This window comes from Parasteatoda tepidariorum, chromosome 7 (assembly GCF_043381705.1).
Source record: "Parasteatoda tepidariorum isolate YZ-2023 chromosome 7, CAS_Ptep_4.0, whole genome shotgun sequence".
Classification (NCBI taxonomy): Eukaryota; Metazoa; Arthropoda; class Arachnida; order Araneae; family Theridiidae; genus Parasteatoda; species Parasteatoda tepidariorum.
This window is the reverse complement of record NC_092210.1, coordinates 48,178,496-48,198,622: the sequence shown is the minus strand read 5'-3', so window position 1 is coordinate 48,198,622 and position 20,127 is coordinate 48,178,496. Positions and strand designations below refer to the sequence as shown.

Sequence of the window (20,127 nt, the reverse complement as noted above, 5' to 3'; positions counted from 1 at the left end):
ATGGCCGTGTTCGTGTTAGACGTTATGCCGGTCAACGCTGCCTTCCTGAGTGTATTATTGAACGACATAGTGGTCGAACACCCGGAGTTATGGTCTGGGGTGCGATTTCGTATCATGGACGATCCAATTTGATACGAATTGAGGGTAATCTCAATAGCAACAGATACGTCCGTGAAGTGCTACAGCCCGAAGTCGTTCCTTTCCTTCAAGGCATCCCTGGAGCTATCTTTCAGCAGGATAATGCACGCCCACATGTTGCGCGGACTGTTAGAGACTTCTGTTCAGCACAACGCATGCAACTTCTTCCTTGGCCTGCTTATTCGCCGGATATGTCGCCTATTGAGCACGTGTGGGATATGGTTGGTCGGCGTCTCACTCGTGATCCGCGTCCTGCAGTTTCCAAAGACGAACTTTGGTTGCGCATACAAGCGATATGGAATTCTCTTCCTCAAGCAGATATTCAACATCTGTTTGACTCCATGCCACGTCGTATAGCAGCACTTATTGCAGCGCGTGGTGGCTGCACCAAATACTGATTTCGGACGCTTAATTTGTTTCTTTTGTTTTGAAAATTCCATCATTTATTTGTATCAGTACAAGTCGTTTCTGCATTAAATTTCATTTGATTCTGATGATTCTTTCATGGTGTTGCATTTTCTACAAACTGCAGTTTATTTGATTCTAGGAACTTTCATCGTCTTGGACGTGATCCAAACTATTACAAAATAAAAGCTAAGATTGAGGGGATTTAATTTAAGACTATTAGGCAATGCCAACTTTCATCTATCAAAGTCCGGAGGTCACCAATGAGGGGATTTAATCTTGGAGTATGTCAACCTTCTTCTATCAAAAGGTACCTCAAGATAGAATCAAGTTAACATTGTCTAATAGCCTTAAATTAAATCCCCTCAATGGTGACCTGGACGGGATATAAACTTGCCAACATTGAGGGACAGTCCACACTAAAACAGTTGATTTGGTGAAAAATATACAGCTCAAAGAAATAAAAAAAAATCCGGTGAAGGAAATGAAGTCTATGAAGCTATGAATGCTATGAAGAAAAAAAATATATATAATGAGCAAAAATTGGTATAAATAAATAAACAGCATGAATCAAATAGTGGTAATCGTTCATCAAATTCTATCACAGATAAAATTCTGGAAGGGGAGTAATGTGGCGTAACTACCACTATAAATATTAAATACCAAATCACTAGTATATAAGACATGTTAACTTGATTCTATATTGAGGTACTTTTTGATAGATGAAGGTTGACATAGTTTTATATACTTGTGAATTCAATATTTATAGTGGTAGTTACGCCACAAGCTCAGCACCATTTTGCAATGTAAGTATAGAATTCATGATTAAAAGGATAAACAAGTAAAACCTCTGTAATTAGTTGTCTCAACAGTACCATCCGCATCAGCAAAAGAAAACACAAACTTTCAAAAAGCACACTGTTTCCAATTTTTTTAAGAAAAGATTTTTTTCGTAGTTTCTGAAGTGCTTATAAATATCTTTCAACTTGGGATGTTAAAATAGTTTAAAATACTAATTGGACATATATCATGAAATAACACAAATAAACGAACTTCACACAATCCAACTTATGAGGATTTCCTATTTTGGAGGTAGGAAATATAATTTATTCAACAGAGAAAAATGTTTCCCATTCAAAACGAAGAACTTTATTTGCAAATATGTACCAGAAATAGGTTACTTATCTGAATAAAAACTAGGTAATACTCTGATCTGGATAATACCCTGATTTTTTCAGGCGGAGGAAGAAAAAGATTTCACTTGGTTGTTTCTTTGAGTGTGATGATTTCATATTTGGAAATAAAACTAGTAAGGTTTCAAAATAAATCTCATAAGCCTTTAGCCAAGTTTTTGCCATGTAGGCTTAGATACGCAAAGCTTTTAGTTTTCTTTAATGACAATACACGTAATATATAAAATGAAAAGAAACTTTTTTAAGAAAAAGGATAATTAAACACACGAATGTACCTTAAACAAATGTATGTTAAGAAAGTAAAATTTTCGAAGCATTTTTCGTATGAACAGGAAAAAATATATGTAGGCAGATATATAGAGTGCAACATTTTTTATTTTTTACCAAAATGTTTTTAGACCGGATAATTTCAATCTAATTTTTTTTTCAATTGAGAACTAATTAAAAGAAAATTTCCCAAATTCCAAAGATAAAAAGTCTGAATTCAAAAATTTATGCTATCAAACTGGATTCGAAGGCTAAGCTTTCGATCTAGAAGCTGTCAGAGCTAACAAAGATATTCGCTATTTAGTTGTGTATAATATATTATTCCCGATATATAAGTCATAGATTCAGTGTTTTATTTTTAAATCATTTGTTATTAGAAAAAGTCAAATCCCTCGCTAAGACCGGATGCACATATTAACTTCGTGAAGAATTTAGGAATACTAGAATAGGAAGTACAGAAGTAAAAGCATAAAAGTACATTATGGCAGGTGGTGGAAATATTTGAATGCAATTCACATGGTTATGTAATTTCCATAATATTTTTAGGAGTTATTAGATCAATTCTGGAAATTAATTGCTATATCTTGCACATTTTGTAGAATTTGACAATTATCAAATTAATAATCCTCCCTTGCTGTACTTATATCACTAGATTAAATTCTATAAAAATATCAAATTTAAGCCTAATGAAATAATTAGAGCCCTTATTTAGTTATAGCCTATTTTCAGCCCTTAGTGTCCCTTTGATATATGTTTTGGTCTTTTAAATTACAATTCTGTAATTACAAGCAAAATATATTTTGGTATTTTTTAATTATGAAAACAGTCTAGTTACTAAAAAAGTCTGTTAAATTTTCAAAACTATATTTGTACTAAAATATAAGTTAAAAAAAATAGTTTGAAAAAAGGTTTTTCATTCGTATTCTAAAATTTAGCAATAATTGATTTTGTAAATTAAAGAAATTTCAATGATTCAAAACTGCTTCTCTTAGCTCTAAATAGTTTAAATTTTGAAAAATTATTGTTTGGAAAATTTTACCCTTAACACAAAAAAGTATACCGGTGTTTCAGGCTGTATTTCATAACCATGAATTATTAAACTGCTAAATATAGCATTTTTTACTTATTTTGACCTAAATGAATATAAAATAATGTAAAAAGTATGAAAAATATGTTTAATAAAAACTCTGAGTTAAAGAGTTGAAAATGTAGTTTCATCTAAATATGTGTGCTGGATAAAACAAAGCATCTAAATTTACAATAAAGCTAATACTGTAGCTGTCAGATAAGAAGTTTTTAATAAATTAGCAAAAGTTTTTAATAAATTAAAATTTTAAGATTAAGTTATTTAAATATATTTCCTTTTCTTATTTTACTTTAGCTGTCTATGGTGTTCATTATTACTACTTCGATAAAGAACTTAATATTTATTACTTACTTTAGAGTACGAAAATAACATTTTTAAGATTTAAGTATACTAAGACATTTCCTATTGCTGCTTTACTTAAGCACTTTGCTATGTTCATTACTATGACTTAAAAATAGAGTGTTTTTTTTATCAGTCTTTTATGAAAAACACATAATCTCAAAAAACATTCATTATCAATAATTATTGAGTGTTACTTTTAGAAATATGAAATATAGTGTTATTCAGAAATGTATAAAGGATAATATATAAGGACTTTTTTTGTCATTTCAATAAACAACAAAAAGTTTCTAATAAAAGTTAATTCTCAATTTTTAAAAAAAACTACTTAAAAAGGTTATGGTGCTCAAAAAAATTATAGTGCTGAATACTAATAAATCCCGTACATTTTAATAAAAACTAGTTTTATTTTTAATCTTAGGTGAAATAAGAAATGGTAGAAATCTTAAAAAGAAGGCTATTTTTAATCGATGTTTACATGAAAACTAGTTTTTGTCAGTTAAAAGGATTATTTCATGAAATAGAATTATTCAAATTGTTAAATATTGCTAATTTTAAACAAACAGAATTTTTTTTCTAACTTTTTGATAATTTTTTTCAAAACAAAGTATTTTCTCTACATTGTACTATATAACATTAATGAAATAGTCAGTCAGTAAAAGTTTTTTCTTTTATTGATGAAATCAATTTTAATAGGTTTTAAAACAGAATAAATGACTAGAATCGTTAATCTAGAATGAAAAGAAAGAATCTTAAAAACTTAAACTTTTTAGTGAATAAAAAACTAGAACATGCGACTTTTGATTAGAAACTAATCGTATAAAACTTGTATAAACTGAAATTATCATTTGAAATTACATATTATGATAAAGAATTTATTTTAATAAATTTCATATTTTATCTCAGAAATCAATAGGATAAGAATGAAATTGCTCTGAGATTGTATGTAGTGATATAGTTAGATTAACGAATATGACTAATTTATTAAGAACACGCAAACGAGAAACAATCAGTTAATCGATTGATTGAATAATAAATGTTCCGAAAGTCCTAAGTAGAGCCATATATTACGAAAAGAAAGTTCTACTACATACCCCTTTATTTCCAAATTCATTGGAGGTCACCTTTTTCCATTCAGTATTGTTGACCATTCTTGTATTTTTTTCTCCACGGTTGAATTTATCGAATTCTACAGTGACGGGCAAAGCGGTGACAGTATCGTTTTTCCTCGTTCGAAATCGAACTTGTTGGTTTGCCACATGGAGAGACAGCATTTTTGAAAGATTTTCCCTTTTTACCCCGTAATTTACTCTGAGAATATATTGCGGGATAACTCCCGTGAAAGTAAAAGTGAGTTTACTTTACTTAAGCTCTGAATCTCGAAAGCTGCTACTTATTCAGCGCCTGAAGTTGTTTTGTCCTAAAGATACGGTCCCTCACGTTGTTAAAGGATTTGAAATAGATCTTTACCCTGTACACTGCCATCTGTTGGTACTGCAGGAAAGCAAATACACAGTAAAAAGTCAGATTTAGTTTACTCGTTTGATAAGCTAAAGTGAATGAAATATACTTTTAAATGTTTGTTGATCTAATTCCCTTAAATATAAATTTAAATTTTATATTCTTTTTCTTATGAATGCAATTCCAAAATTTATTTTAAAGTGTTCCTGAAACAGTATTTATAAAAATACTACAATATTACTCGATTTAAGCGTACTTTAAATATTTTGTAAGTTAAATAAGTTAGCATTTAGTACGATGGCAGAGAGTAATCTGACAATATATTTATAAAAACGATAAAAAATTTGAAACATACGGTTTAAAATATTTTTATTTAAAGTTAGTCGGTTCAAAATATAATTAAAATATTACATTTAATTTTTAAATATTTAAACATATTAACTTAAAACATATTGAAAATAGGTAAAAGTTTAATTCTTTGTTAACATGATTTATATTTAAATTTTATTACTAGGGTTTTTTATATTATTTAATCAGAATATTATCACAAGATGCGGGAAGCAATCTTTACAGTATTCTAAGTCTAAAACTTAATTTAACTAGGAAACTACAAGTTTAGTAACTTGGTTCAGCAAATATATTTGTCTTAAAATTAAATGTTGCGGACGTAAAATAGCCCAAAGGTAGAGTTCATTTGTCGTCTGGCTAACTGTGGGAGTTTTTTCTGATTTTCAACTTTATAACATGTTTATCTGAACATTTGATCTAGTTATTATGTGTACTAAGTACAATATGATTATAGTAATTTATGCAGTTCTATGCTAAAATAGGTGAATAAATGTATAAGAATCTAAGTTAAAGGTAATGGTACATATGATATTATGATTTTGCATCACAGAAATTAGTGGCACTATATTTTCTAACCTGAGATGAGTACAGTGAAAATATGTACTTTAATTATACATAAGGTGAATAAAAATATAGACTTTTTATTGTTCTGAGCTAAAAACTTTTTTTTATAAACAAGAGAGAAAAACTAGATAAAATAAGTTGAGGTTATCCAACCTTTTTCCTCATGAAATTTCAAGCTTGATATTACTCAGAATAAAGAAATTTTTTTTAATCAAATGTACAAATTCTTAATTTTTTTGTCTACATTTGCAAAATTCATCATCTATCAGCTATTAAGTATTAGTATCATAATATTGAGTTTAAATATGATATTTGTAAAAAAGCTGATTTAAAACAGTTTTAAAAAAATCTTTCATCTTGCTGCTAATTATTTAATTATTATGTAGGAAAAAATTGAAAAAACTTATTTCAAGGAAAGCATTTATGAATTCCAATACTTAATAATGAAATTTTTAGTAAATTATTAACTTAAATGTTCAGTAAGTAAATATAAAACATTTTTAGTATGTAAATATTAAAATTTAAGGTAATGAATTTTTAAATAAAACTTTTAATATGTAATATTAAAATTAAGTTGATAATTTTTTATTAAGTGTGTGTTTAGAAACGAATACTGTGCACTACAGATTTATAATAAGAGAATTGAATGTATAACCAAAATGAGTTTTTTCTTAAACCTGTTGTGAGTTTTCCTTGTTAATATTAAAAAACCGAATTTATATATATATAANAATGTGATTATATATATATATGGAAGGATAGGATACATTTGGAGGCACTTGAGGAAGGATACATTTATCAGGCATATTATGTTAGGAATTAGGTTTTAAATTTTTTTTTACGGTATCACCTATTTATTTTATGCTTCCTTTTTTGAAATTTGAGGTCATTAAAGTGATACCACATAAGAACTATTAAAGTAAAAGCGAAAGAATTTTCCATCAACCTTCAGTTAGAAATTTTTTCAAAGTAAAAACCATCATGCTGTCGGAACTATAAACTTTAGTGATCAAACAACTAAAAGAATGTATACTTTTCGAAGCATAAAAAAAAATCATAAGGTAAAATTGAGGGAAAAAGAAAATTGCCATCTGGTATACGAGAAAAATGGGAAGTAGCGAAGTAACGAAATACCTGCTTTCCTAAAATCATAAAAAAAGGGAATAAAAACAAGCTAGTTTAAATGCGTATATTTTTAGAGGTATTTTATTTCTTTATTAAAACTTGTTGAGATTTATTTATAATTAAACTTTTAATATTTCACTTTTAAAATTTTAAATGTAATTTACGATAAACTATTCTTTTTACTGTCCATTAACTTTTTTATTGAAAAATTTACTTCATTATATTTTACATTTTTAAATGCAAGCCGATACTGTAATATTGTAATTTAAAGTTATTTTATACGATAAACAAGAAAAAAAATGCAGTTTAATTAGGTTTGATCTTGCCTCTTTCAAATTTTTTTGTGTACCATAGGTTTTATCGATACAGCAAATACTTTTTAAAATTTCATTTCATTTAATATTTATATTTAAAAAAAATTATCTCCATTTTGGCCATTGTTAATAATTTGTAAAACATCTTTTTCATTTAAGAACATTTTGTAATCCAAAACTTTGATAATGAATTTTTAGATCAGTAGAACTAGTTTTAATAACTTGTATCGGTTGCTCTTTAACCAAATTGTTATAAACATAACAAATTAATTATTAAAAATTTGTAAATTAATGTTTATCATGAAAATGGACGGATAAAGAAATGGCATCACTTGGTATCAAAACTTGATATCAATTATTACTTTGTTATATGTGGAATGACAAAAGGCTTTTTGGTAATTTGAGTTATTCATGGCAGTTTGAAAATACTTCCAAGCTAATTAAAAACATTTACCAAAGAAATTGCGCGTCAAAACAATTTTTGCATTACAAACAAACAAAGTAAATATACTTATTTTATATATTTAATTCAAGTTTAACAGTAAATATGTGGGATTTCGCATCCTTCAAAAAGACAAACAATTTCTGTAAACAAAGCTTTTTGAACAACCAAAGAGTTTTACCTGATCAGTATATGTTATCGCAAGTGGATGAATTTGATCTATTTTAAAGTATGCCTCCACCGCTTTAAAACAAATTTTTAAAAGTGAAAATTATTATATATTTCACCTAGTCATTATATCTAGAATGTCTTTGTTTTAAGTATTCATCATTTCATATTTTAGGCGTTGTATGTAATTCCGGATTGTACATAGGCAATATAATGCTCAAAGAATAGTTATATCTTAACGCATTGCAGAAATGATTATTAGCTTCTTTCTTAATCAATCATGGGGGCATAAGCACTATAATTATTAATTAATGCAAATAAAATTGAAACTATTTTAGAAACATTCAGATGGACTTAACATACATAGTATATTTCACTTCATCATCTAAAATCTATAGAAATAATTTCGAGTAGTATAAATAATAATGGAATTTATTTTAGATAATCAAAAATAAGAATATCTGAGATAATCAAATTAAAGAATGTACAAAGTAAGAGTAATTAAGAAGCTATTTTGCTTTAAAAAATGTTATAATTTGAGGGCAGAAGTACCTATCGGAATGCATCGGAAAATGATAACACAATGGAAAAAATAATGACTATAAAACAATGACGAAAAATATAAAATGAAATATCGGAAAATGAATAAAAAATTATTTTCGAATCCTAGCTTAGCAAATACCTTGAGTAATATACAAAGCTACTATAAACAGAGTGATTATCGGACAATTTTTCCAGCATATGGCAGCTTGGTGAACACATCGTTAGAAAGAACACTATTATTGTAAAATTTGCATCTACGCTCCATTGTGCGCGCTTATGAACAATGTATCTTTTTGTGATCCGCATGCTAAAATGGAGTGCTATACAGATATGAAACGATGCTAGACAGATAGAGATTTTAGAGAGTGGTGAAAAGAACAAGATGTAACAAGCAAATAACTGTGCTTAATTCCTTTCTGTTGTGAGAGCGTGTCCATGTGAGCGTGAGAGCGTGTCCTAAACAACTCACATTTTTTACTTATGAGTTTCAGTTTAGTTTCATATCTATGAGTGAAAAGAGAATTAAAAATTATTTCTCACATCACTAGGATTTTATGCTGGCTTTAACCGTTTAATAATAATAAAATATTGGAATTTCAGTTTTGAACAGTGTCAGTCATGTAAACCATTGCTTTTTGTGTTTCGAGCAGAAATTACCTTTAAAGGAAAAGTTAATTTTCAATTGAAAATTAATATGAATCTCATTATTTATTAAATAGTTTCTGACAATCAATTAGCAATTCAAATGCTTTTTAAAATTACATCTACGATGTTTTAGACAAATTATAGTTTTCCTAATTGTTTACTATTACTTCCAATGCCCTGAAAGAATAAAATAATATTTACTTACGTATCTTTTCAATGGGCAATTTTGTTATGAAGCTGAACATTTTTTTAAAAGAAATTTCCATGTTGAAAATTTGCAATCAAAGGTACGTATGCAGATGCACTTACCTATAAGAGAAAAATTGTTATTCTAAAATGTATTAATTTTTATAAAATTTTAACTTAACATTAAACTTCTCAGACATTTTTATTCTTCGAAATCAAAGAAAAAATTTTAAGACCCTGCAAAAATAACATTTCTTGATTATTGCACTATTGATTCACCTCAATAATTTTATTTCAGACGGTGAAAATATTAAAGTAGAGTTTTGTGAAATATGCAAATGATAAATTATAAAATAAAAATAATTACTTCTTGACTACCAAACTACTGGTTTAACTGAATCATTTTATTTCAGAGGGTCAAAATATGAAAGTAGAGTTTTGAGAAATAGATGTGGTATTATAATTTATATGAAAATACAGATAAACTAGATAATCAGAAACATTGGATGACAAGAAATCATATTATTCATTTGAGCTATACACTTTGAAATATAATGTTACGCAAATTTGATACTGTCATAATGAAGCTTTAAATTCTACCATGTCTATTAGAATGCAGAGTCATAGAATTTTATATTTGATATACATTTAATTTAAGAAGTGCATTAATGTGATTCAAATTTACACTATATTCAAATAGCATCATCTCTGAAAGATTTTATAGTTCAATATGCTCCAAATTTATAAAAAGTGAAGTTATCAGAAAAGAAAGTCGAGCTCTACAAAATATTGGAAATGGTAGGAGAGGAAAAATTAAGGCGAGTTTTTAAACACTTATAAACTTATCCGAACGATTATTAGGTCTTATATAGAAGTTGAAGTGTCGTGTGTTCAAAATCATTGTAAATTAAAAGACAAACAAACGTTAAATGCAAAAATTTGGTACGCCTTTAAATATTATCATAATGGGAGTAATTATGTATATTTGATGATGGAAGATACCATTCAATGGTACAATAATTCGTTTCTTTACTTTTCTTTAAAAACAATATTTTTGATTAAAGTATTCAAGTAATAATATTTTAATCATACTTCAGCTGAGTTATTTTAAAAGGAAATATTTTGCCGCATTATGTAAAATTAGAAATGATTACATAATTGATAGCGTTTTACTTAATATGCACTATCCTTCAATATGTTAAGAGACATTTAAAAATTTTTTAAAATTTCTCAAGAAATGCTTAAATTGTGACTTTAGAGGTGCTTAGGTCAAGTAATTTTTAATACTTATCAATAATGTTTAAAAATTGTATAGGTTTTAGAGCCCAGAAATAAATTACGAACGAAAACAGGTATTTTTGAACACCCTATGATTTAAAATGCAGCAATATGCTTGTAACTTGTATCGATTACTTTGGCTGTTTATTTACAATAATTGCATAACATTTCGCAAACATAGAATATATATTTATGGAAATATGAATACTCTTATAAAAAAAAAACTGTTTTTTTTTTTAATGTTTTTTTTTGCTATACCTTTAAAAATTATCTATAAAAATAAAGCAAATTTGTGAAAGATTTTTAATTAATTGCAAAATTATTATTATTTTTAAATTGGAAAAAAAAATCGTTAAAAATTTACACAAGATATGAGTATTTAAAGTAATCCTTTCATCATGCACGGGAAAAGTTAAAAAATAAATTTTGTAATTTCGTAGTGAATCGTAATAAGTAATTAACAAAATGTCCAATTTAAATATCTTGAAAATGTAAAACAATTTTAGCAATTTTCTAATTTTGCAATTTAATTGCTAAAAATTTTATAAATTAAAAAAAGCTATTAACAATAAGGGGTTTTCCACAAGTTTTACTTTGTATCATAAGACCAAATTTAATAACAAATAATAATACTTCACAAAAATAGTCCGTCTTGATATATTGTGATTTATTCGTGGAAATAATTATCTACTGAAACTATTTATTCTTTATCTTATGCGACTAACTATTACAACTATTTTATGCGTATTTATATAATTATCTAGAGGAAGGCATTTACTTTTCAAGCTACATTTATTCGATCATGAAACTACTTACTGAATCTATTTACTTTTTTATGTAACTATTTAATGAAACATTGTGTTTTGCGTAACACGGAACTAGGACAGGAAACAAGAGTTTTATTTAAAGTCAAACAAAACACTGGGAGAAAAAGTTTCATTTAAAAGGCTTTTCGCGCATCTGAAAAAAGTTATCAGAAGTCATTTGTTTTGTAAGGATATGGACATGTTTTGATAAGAATTCTTTGGCGCTTTTCCAAAAACCAAAATGCTAGTTTCGGTTTTGAGGCTTTCTATTATTCTGATTTATGGATATTAGAATAATGTATTATTTTGCTTGTTTATGTCTGCTTGGAAAATTGTCATAAACCATTCGTTATGACTAAAAATGAACAATGAAAAATATAAGAATAAAATATTTAAATATTTATTCGGGTAATAAGATAACGCATTTTGGATTTGCATAAAGCTTAGTGTAAAATACACTATAGTACATGGAGAAAAAAATTTGGTAAAATTTACGAGCTGTTTAGTAATGACATTTTAGGTAAAGAACAAACAAACACATTTCCAATTAATGAAGCCAAAATGTACGGTATTTAAAACATTAATTAAAAAAATTTTCTCTGCTCCTATGGCTACAATTTATCGAAAATTCCCATTTTCAAAATTAAAGCTCTGTGTCTTTCTCAGGGCCAATAATTTACAACAATGAAACTGGAAAGAGGTAATTTGCATATTTTAATCAATTTTCCATCTTATGTTTTTATTTAATTTCTTGAAAGAAAAGAAATCAGTATCACTAAATTTTTTGAATTCAGTGACTTTTGTTACTTTTCCAATATGTACCACCACGATACTTTACTACACATTTAGAAATAATTACAAATCTAAAAAGTAAATTTAACCGAATAAATGTTTTAAATGTCATACTCTAAGGTAGCATGATAAATTAACAAATTTACCAAATTTTACCTCATTTGTTTCAAACTTATAGTAAACACAATTATATGGTAAAAAGCATTATATGTATTAAAAAACATATTTTATTTTTAATTTTTCCAAAATTACCAAATCAAACCAAATTAGCCGAACAAATTTTTAATTTTACCCAACTTACCATTACTAAAGAGAAGTTGTTGTTCTAATCAAGCCAGAAACTCGGTTTCATTTAATATATTCTGTTAGTTTCGACAATAAATTTTCTCAGAGTAAGATTGCATATTAATGAAGAAATATCAGATCTATAGATCAAAAGTTATACAGAGTGTTCCGTTTTAATGCTTTTTATTTATTTTCACTCTTTTCATTATTTAACAAACCCTAATTAACGCATAATCGGTGTAATTGGAAACTAATTCTAAATCTGAAAAAGAACAAACATTGCTGCGTCCTATTGAATAAACATTGTCCGTATTGCCATTGTATAATTTAGTTGTCAAATTATGCATATTGTTTTTAAAAATTTCGCTTGATTATGAAATTTCAAAAAAAATATTCATGAGTTTTTGTTACTGATGAAAATTTATTGTTTTTCAGAACATGTGATTGAAAACATCAAAATAGATTTTCGGAAAGATGTAAAAATCTGACCAATTCCCAAACCTTTAAGAGCAATGCATTTTAAAGAATCTAATAGTAAATGATAAATCGAAAAGATAAAGAGAATATGCATGTACGTTTGGATAAGATTTGGAAAAATGAAAACAGAACAGATTCCCAAGCCATTAAGAGCAATGCATTTTAAAGAATCTAATAGTAAATGATAAATCGAAAAGAAAAGAGAATATGCATATACGTTTGGACAAGATTAGGAAAAATGAAAACAGAACAGATAAACAAAGAAGATTAAGCTGCCATTCAGACTACCAGAAGATAAAAATTGAGTTATCGCAATTAAGAACTTCATTTTCGTAATGCAATAATTAAAAAAATTCGTTTCAGATTTTCCATTATTTAATCTTTTTATTTAATTAATTAAATTTCCATTTTCAAATTCAATTATTAAAACTGTATTATATTTCAAAGAAGGGTACAAAATGAGATACGGCGAAGATAATTTTTGAGGATTTGATACCTTGATCCGGTTCTCACGCACTTACTTAACCTCAAACTTAAGTTATTGTTATTAACCTCAATTACTTACTCTAATTAATTGGAGAAGATTATAAGTCAAGGGACGAAATCATACACAAAATATAATTCAAAATTATGAGAGTAAATAAAAACTTTTGATATTTTGATGAAATTGGTTATTGGAAAAAGGGAATTGAGAAATGAGTCTTTTTTAAGTGCTATTGCTCAGAAAATATTAGAACAAACTTATACAAACGTTACCTGCATAGAAAAAAAAATAATTGCATAATTTGAAATGATTTAATTAATTAAATAGCTTATAATTAAAATGGTTTTCGGGAATAATCTCTCTATATATAAATAAATGTGTGTCTGTCCTTAATAGACTCCTAAACTAACCGACCAAATGCTATGAATCTTGGCACACAGATAGTTCAAAGCACGAGGAAGGTCACTGTCGACATTAGAACATTCTGCAAAAAACTGCTCCGGAGGTATGGGCGAATATCGAAATGGAATTTTCTGATTGGTTAAAAGTTAGCCATTGTTTTAAATTTTGCTATAAACTATTCAGTTTTCAAATATCTTGAAGATAACAAATCATCATCCAAAATATGTTTCACAGCCCGTGTGCATCACCATACATGACTGTTTGAAAATGTACTAACGATATCCTAGAGAATTAACTGTTGTTATCATTGGTTTTTCCACCATTAAATAAAATTCTCATTTCAAATCATAATTGCAAATATCATTTACACACTTAAATACAAAATTAAAATTCAAACTGAAAGCGTTTCGACGCCCTCAGGGTACAGCTAGTAATGAATAATAGGTAATTGTATAAAAAAAAACAACTATTTTTCGAAAATCTTTATCTGGATAATATCTTTGCATAAGCATTATCTGGACAATATCTCTGGAAAATATTTATCTGAATAATATCTTTGAATAATTTTTGGATAATCTATAATCATTAGATCTATATTAAAATAAGAAGAAGCTCAAAGATTATTTGAATAAATTTGTACAAACGTCACATACGTAGAAAAAAATCCAGTTACATAATTTGAAATGATTTAGTTATTTAAATACTTAATAATTAAAATTGTTTTCAAGAATAATAATACATAATAGGTAATTGGGAAAGAAGCTATCTTTGGACAATCATTATTGGGATAATATTTTTGGATAATCCAAATAATGTCTTTTTCCAAATAGGTTATCCAAATACATTATGCAAATTTATATTCATCTAAAAATAGATTTTAATAGATTATTCAAAGATATCTAGATAATATCTTTATTCAAAAAAATCTAGATAATATCTTTATTCAAAGATATTATCCAGTTTTCTTTATATTATCTGTATAATATCTTTGGATAATCTATAATAATCATTAGATCTGTATTAGAACAAACTAGCTTTATTGGGAGTAAAAATGTTTTAAATTTTCTTAAATAATTCCAAAATTATGGCTAAATACTTAAAAAGGAAAATTATTAAGGGGAGGTATCTAAATCCCTTAAGAAATGTTCATTCAAAGAATTTTTTTTGGCTTGACTTTGTAATCTAAATATCGTCTAAAAATTATTCAAAATTATTGTCTACTACATATGCATGAAAGTTTTAAAAGGCTACTTGAAAATTCTATCATAAGAGGAAAAACATAGAAGTTTAGAATTTATAAAAATATAAAGGAATCATATTTGAAGTTTAGAAAAGGAACTAATAAGAAACTAAAAAATTACTTATATTTTTAATGGGATTTTTACAACAAATACAGTACTCTTTTTTCTTATAGTTAAATTTTTTAGTAATTTGAAGTAGGTATTATAAAACAATTGCTAAGACACTGGTAAGAAAACAAAATGAAGAAAAGAACTTTCTTTCTTACATGTTATCAATAAAAAAATAATAATAAGTAAAAAAAAAGTTTGTTTCTTGGAAATACATTCAGAATTAATTTGCTAGCAATTTTTAGAAAAACGAAAATGATTTCGGAAAGAATTATTCAGAATTTACAACTTATAGAAATAACAGAACAAACGAAATTAAACTAATTCAAGAACAGATAATTTTGGAGCAAATAAATTAAAACTAAATTAAATAATCTATAAGGAAACTATTCATACTTTGCTACAAAACTTTCAACTGCAACTTTAAAAGAGAATAAAAAAATGGCCAAACTTAATTAATTTCTTTTGAAACAAAATGATAAAAATTTTTATTAAATTAAAAATGGAAAATATCGCTCTTTTTGCCCTTTTCTTCAAATGAGCTTAACTTTATTCTTTTCTTTCTGGAAACATTTCAAACTTCTTCCAACTTATCAATTTTTCACAGTAAGAAGGTCATTTTATTTAATTAACCTGAACATATTATTTTTTTTTACTTTGAATTTTGGCAACTAAACAAAAAAGGAATCAAAATAGTTTTATGTTTCATATAAAGCTATGGCATTTAATATGAGATTGAACAGATGCGAGTTTAAATTCTTACATTTAATTAAAGTCACACATTTTCTTCTTCTGGTTGAAAAAAAAAATAATTAAGTGAAATCGAAATATATGAAATAAAGAAGTTGATTAATATTTGCTGAGATATACCTAAACTAATTAATTCTTCACTTTGAAGAAAGAAAAAAAGACCTCAATATGTGAGCATTTTTCAATATTATAAGAGGAATATTTAACTATAAATTATTGCTTAAGTTTCATGACTATTTCAGAAACTCATATATTTCAATATTATTATATCTTCTGTTAGTGCTACCTATTTTCCTTGACTTATTTTATTGTCATATTTAGGTTGCTAATTTTTCTCAGCTGAATATCGAATAATACAAATGATCTAACTATTATAAACAGAATATTTAACTATTATATTATAAGCAGAGTATTTAATTATAAATTATTCTTTAAGTTTCATGACTGTTTTATAAACTAATATTTTAAAAAAATAACTAAAATCTTCTGTTCTAAAGTGCTATCTATTTTTAATCATTTATTTTCTTGGTTACCACTTTTTTTTCTGCTGACTGTCGGATAATACAAATAATACAAATTACGGTCAGAAACTCGGATCAGCAACAAAATAAAGATCTGAATCATTTTTCAAGATCCGAATCATTAGAGTTCATTTTATTTTAAATGATCCCTACAAAAAGTCAAAAATTTCGGTAATAATTCATGCTCGTTAAAAAATAAGTCTTGATACATACAATAAGTCATTTACTTTCATCATTTTTGTATTTTAAAATTAGAAGTTCATATGATGAATGAAAGACTTTTAATGACCCGGAAAAAGGTTTTTTCTACGTTCTTTCTAGTTTTAAATTCTGAAAAGAATTTCCTTTTTTAGACATATGTTAGATGATATATGCTAAGAAATTCCCAAACTTAATATCCATAGGTCTTTTAGGAGACATTAAAAAACACTTCATTTATTTAAAAATTAATGAACTGTAGTAAATTAATACATGCAACATTACATTTGCTATGTAGTAAATCAAATCTTGATGTACAGTGCGTCATAAAGAAGTGATCACCCTGATTAACTTTTGTTCTAATGATGGGATCTTCACGTTCTAGGACTCAATCCTAATGGCTCGAAGGGGGGACTTCTAATATGGTAATTAGTAAGTGCAGGCGACATTTTGAAATACAAAATCAGACACAAGAACACACTTTCTCTGAATAAACATACCTTTTACTCGGTCAATTCGGACTTTTGACTTCCGTAATCTGGGAAATATAGTCAGGAAAGCGTTCCAAAATTTGGATCCCTTAATATTAATTTTACTTTTCGCGTACTTCGCTGTATCTGGAGAGCTTTCTAAGCGAATTGTCAAAAATGTGAAAAATACCTTTTTGTAAGCATTTATTATTTTATTTAAGAGTGGCTGAAAAAAATTTGAATTCTAAGGTAGAAGATTTTTTTGCATCATTTAATAAATATAGTTTTACATGGATGCAAAATTTGAACAAAATCGGTTAAATTGTTCCTGAGAAATTGTATTTCAGAAAAGTCAGATATTTAAAATTCGATTAAAACAGATTTCGTTCAAAATTTGTATTTTGCCTTATAAAATTACATACTTTAAAATGATGTAAAATTTGTATACCCGACAATTTAATTTTGACTATTATTTAATAAAATAATAAAAATGGCATGTTTATTCAGAGAAAGTACGTTTTTGTGTCTAATTTAGTATGTTAAAATATCGTCGGCACTTATTAATTAACATATTTCAGCTCACCACTTCGAGCCAATAATATTGAGTCCTAGACCTTGAAGATTTGATCATGAAATCAAAAGTTATTTATTGTGGTCGGTATTTTATTTTGCGCATTAAACAATGCGTGAAAATATCATGAGATATAATGTGACAATATAGACGGAAAAATAATCGACTATATAACATTTCTTGTAAGAAAACTCAATAATTCTGGTAAATAAAACCAAAATATATGGTATTTAAACTTTACATTTGGCAAAATTCTTGTTCATGTGATTGCAGTTTACCGTAAATCCTGGATTTCAAAATTATAGTTTTTATTACCACACATTTAGTAGAAAATACAAAACTGAAAAGTTGAAGAATTTTAACCGAAGAAAAGATTTTTATGTCATACTTAAAGACATGGTGAGATTGCCAAATTTTATAACACTTACCAAATTTCATCCGCTGTTGTAAAAACATAATATATTATTAATTTTGCTAAAATCATTGCCAAAATGTCTTGATAAAAATTTCCGAGCTTTTTAGTGTTCCCTGAGAGCTAGAAGCACAGCAAATTTTACTATAGTCTGGTAATTCTGATCATACTTTTTCCTCAGTTTCTGAATATTTTTTACCCTCTAAGTTTATATTTTTAAACTGTTGCTTTCATAGTTTTAAGTTGGATATTTTTAAGCACAGTAAAAAAAAATTAAATCATAGCCTAAAATCATACGAAATCAATTATGTCAACTTTATTTTAAAAAGGAAAAAATAATCTTACCTGTAACTCCAAGAATTTTTAAAAGCATAGTACCGTTTCGTTAATCGATATATTTATTTCATTAGTTTGGTATAAAAATGCATCCTTAATATTTAAATATCAGTTTCATTTTATTCAAAAGGGCAAAATGTTTTCTTTACCATTTTTTTTTTCAAATGCTAAATGTCCCCTGCATTAAAAATAAACTGTGTGCGCTTAATAATACGTCCCAAACAAAAAATTTCACTTGTTGAAGTATTCGAAAAAGAATTTGTTAATAATGATGTTGCAATATGGCTTGTCCTAAGTACTCAAGTGATAAGTTTAAATAGTTCATCAAAGTATGATTAAATTATTAATTTCAACTTCATTTTAAGCTCATTTCTGAGTTTAATGATTTACGTGATTTAGTTAAGCAATTGAATCTTAAAAGAAAAACTGATTAAGAATGTAAATTGTTCTTTCAAAAATAAATATTTAAAATTGTAAGACGATAAAATCTCTGCCCAGTCAAGCGTTAAATGCATTTAGAAATTCTAAATTTTTTCGGAGTGCATATTAAAAAATCTGAAAATGAAATTAGTTCTGTAGCGAAGAAATGTAAAATTTTCCTGCATGCTAATTACATTACAAACCAAAAAGTAACTGTAACTTTTAAAAATTGAACATATTACATATTTTAAAGATCATTTTGCTGGATTAGTTGGGTAAAGAAATAAAAGTTTTTACAAATGTTATTAGATTAAATATTTAACCTCTCCTTTGAACATTTTCCCTAGTGTATTAATGTTTAATTACTTGAATTCGAAATGAAGTTGAGTTTTAGTAATAGAAATTTTGATCAAATTTGCATATTAAATGATTAAAACAGGCCTTTCTGTAGTTTGGTTTCTTGTAAATTTATTATATGCAAAATGTTAAATAACACACAATAAAACTTTATAATAATAATTAAATTTATCTGGAATGGCTTTTCATATTTTGAAAAATTAAAAATAAATGATTAGCCGATTAGTGCTCACGTCACAAATTTCTATAATTAGTTTGCACCGAGTTTTCCAAAAAATGAACGATAATATAGAGAATAGAAAACAAGCAAAAGTACTGTTGCACTGTTTGCGAAGAAAGAGGGCTGCAGACCAAGAAAATGAATATTTTTTTAAAAATATTACCAGTATTTGCAGCAGCAATGTGGCACTGTTTGTATAAAAAGTTAACAAAAGTCGCTGCGAATACTTTCAGATTAAATAGTTTCATATGCTATAGAAAAAAACTATTTTATAGTTTAGTTAGACGCGCCATCTGTTGACTTACTTTGGAAACTTAGCGAGGAAAAAATTGACTGGTTTCTTAAGCAGTACATCATGCTGCTTCTTTCTGATTAGTTTTTCAAATTTATTATTTTTTTAAATCATTGGTTATTTTTTAGATACTCGTGATTTTAATACTAACTGGGATATTGTATAAACCCTTGTCTGTGTATTTTATGTTTTTTTTTCTTCGTAAAAATTGTACAAAACAGTTATAGATTAATAAAAACGCCAACAGAATTCAAATAAATAGATTGAATTCTAAGTTCAATTATATGTGCTATGACTTTAATATGTTGCTAAGTAGAACTATTATATAGTGCTTCTTAAACTTGATTGCTTGATTCTACGTATTTTAACGAAAACATACATTGCAAAATATAACGGTATAAAGTATCGGCAATTTGGGTGCCTCATCCGTGAAATATTTTGCCGTAATTCTTACGGTAATATTTATTTAGAGTAATTCCGGG

At 26.7% G+C, this 20,127-nt stretch overlaps 1 protein-coding gene across 2 annotated transcripts in view; it reads right to left on the bottom strand.

The window, feature by feature from the left end:
* The window catches only part of LOC107437431 (uncharacterized), a 418,583-nt gene that overhangs the window by 179,445 nt on the left and 219,011 nt on the right, over window positions 1-20,127 (bottom strand). The window contains exon 1 of one of the 2 annotated variants that reach the window (XM_016049432.4): window positions 4,524-4,870. The exons of the other annotated variant lie outside the window; for it this stretch is intronic. Within the exon in view, the coding sequence (XP_015904918.1) occupies window positions 4,524-4,703 (180 nt within the window). The 5' untranslated portion in view covers window positions 4,704-4,870. Of the gene's footprint in view, window positions 1-4,523; window positions 4,871-20,127 lie in introns of those variants that run through there. 2 annotated transcript variants of the gene reach the window in all.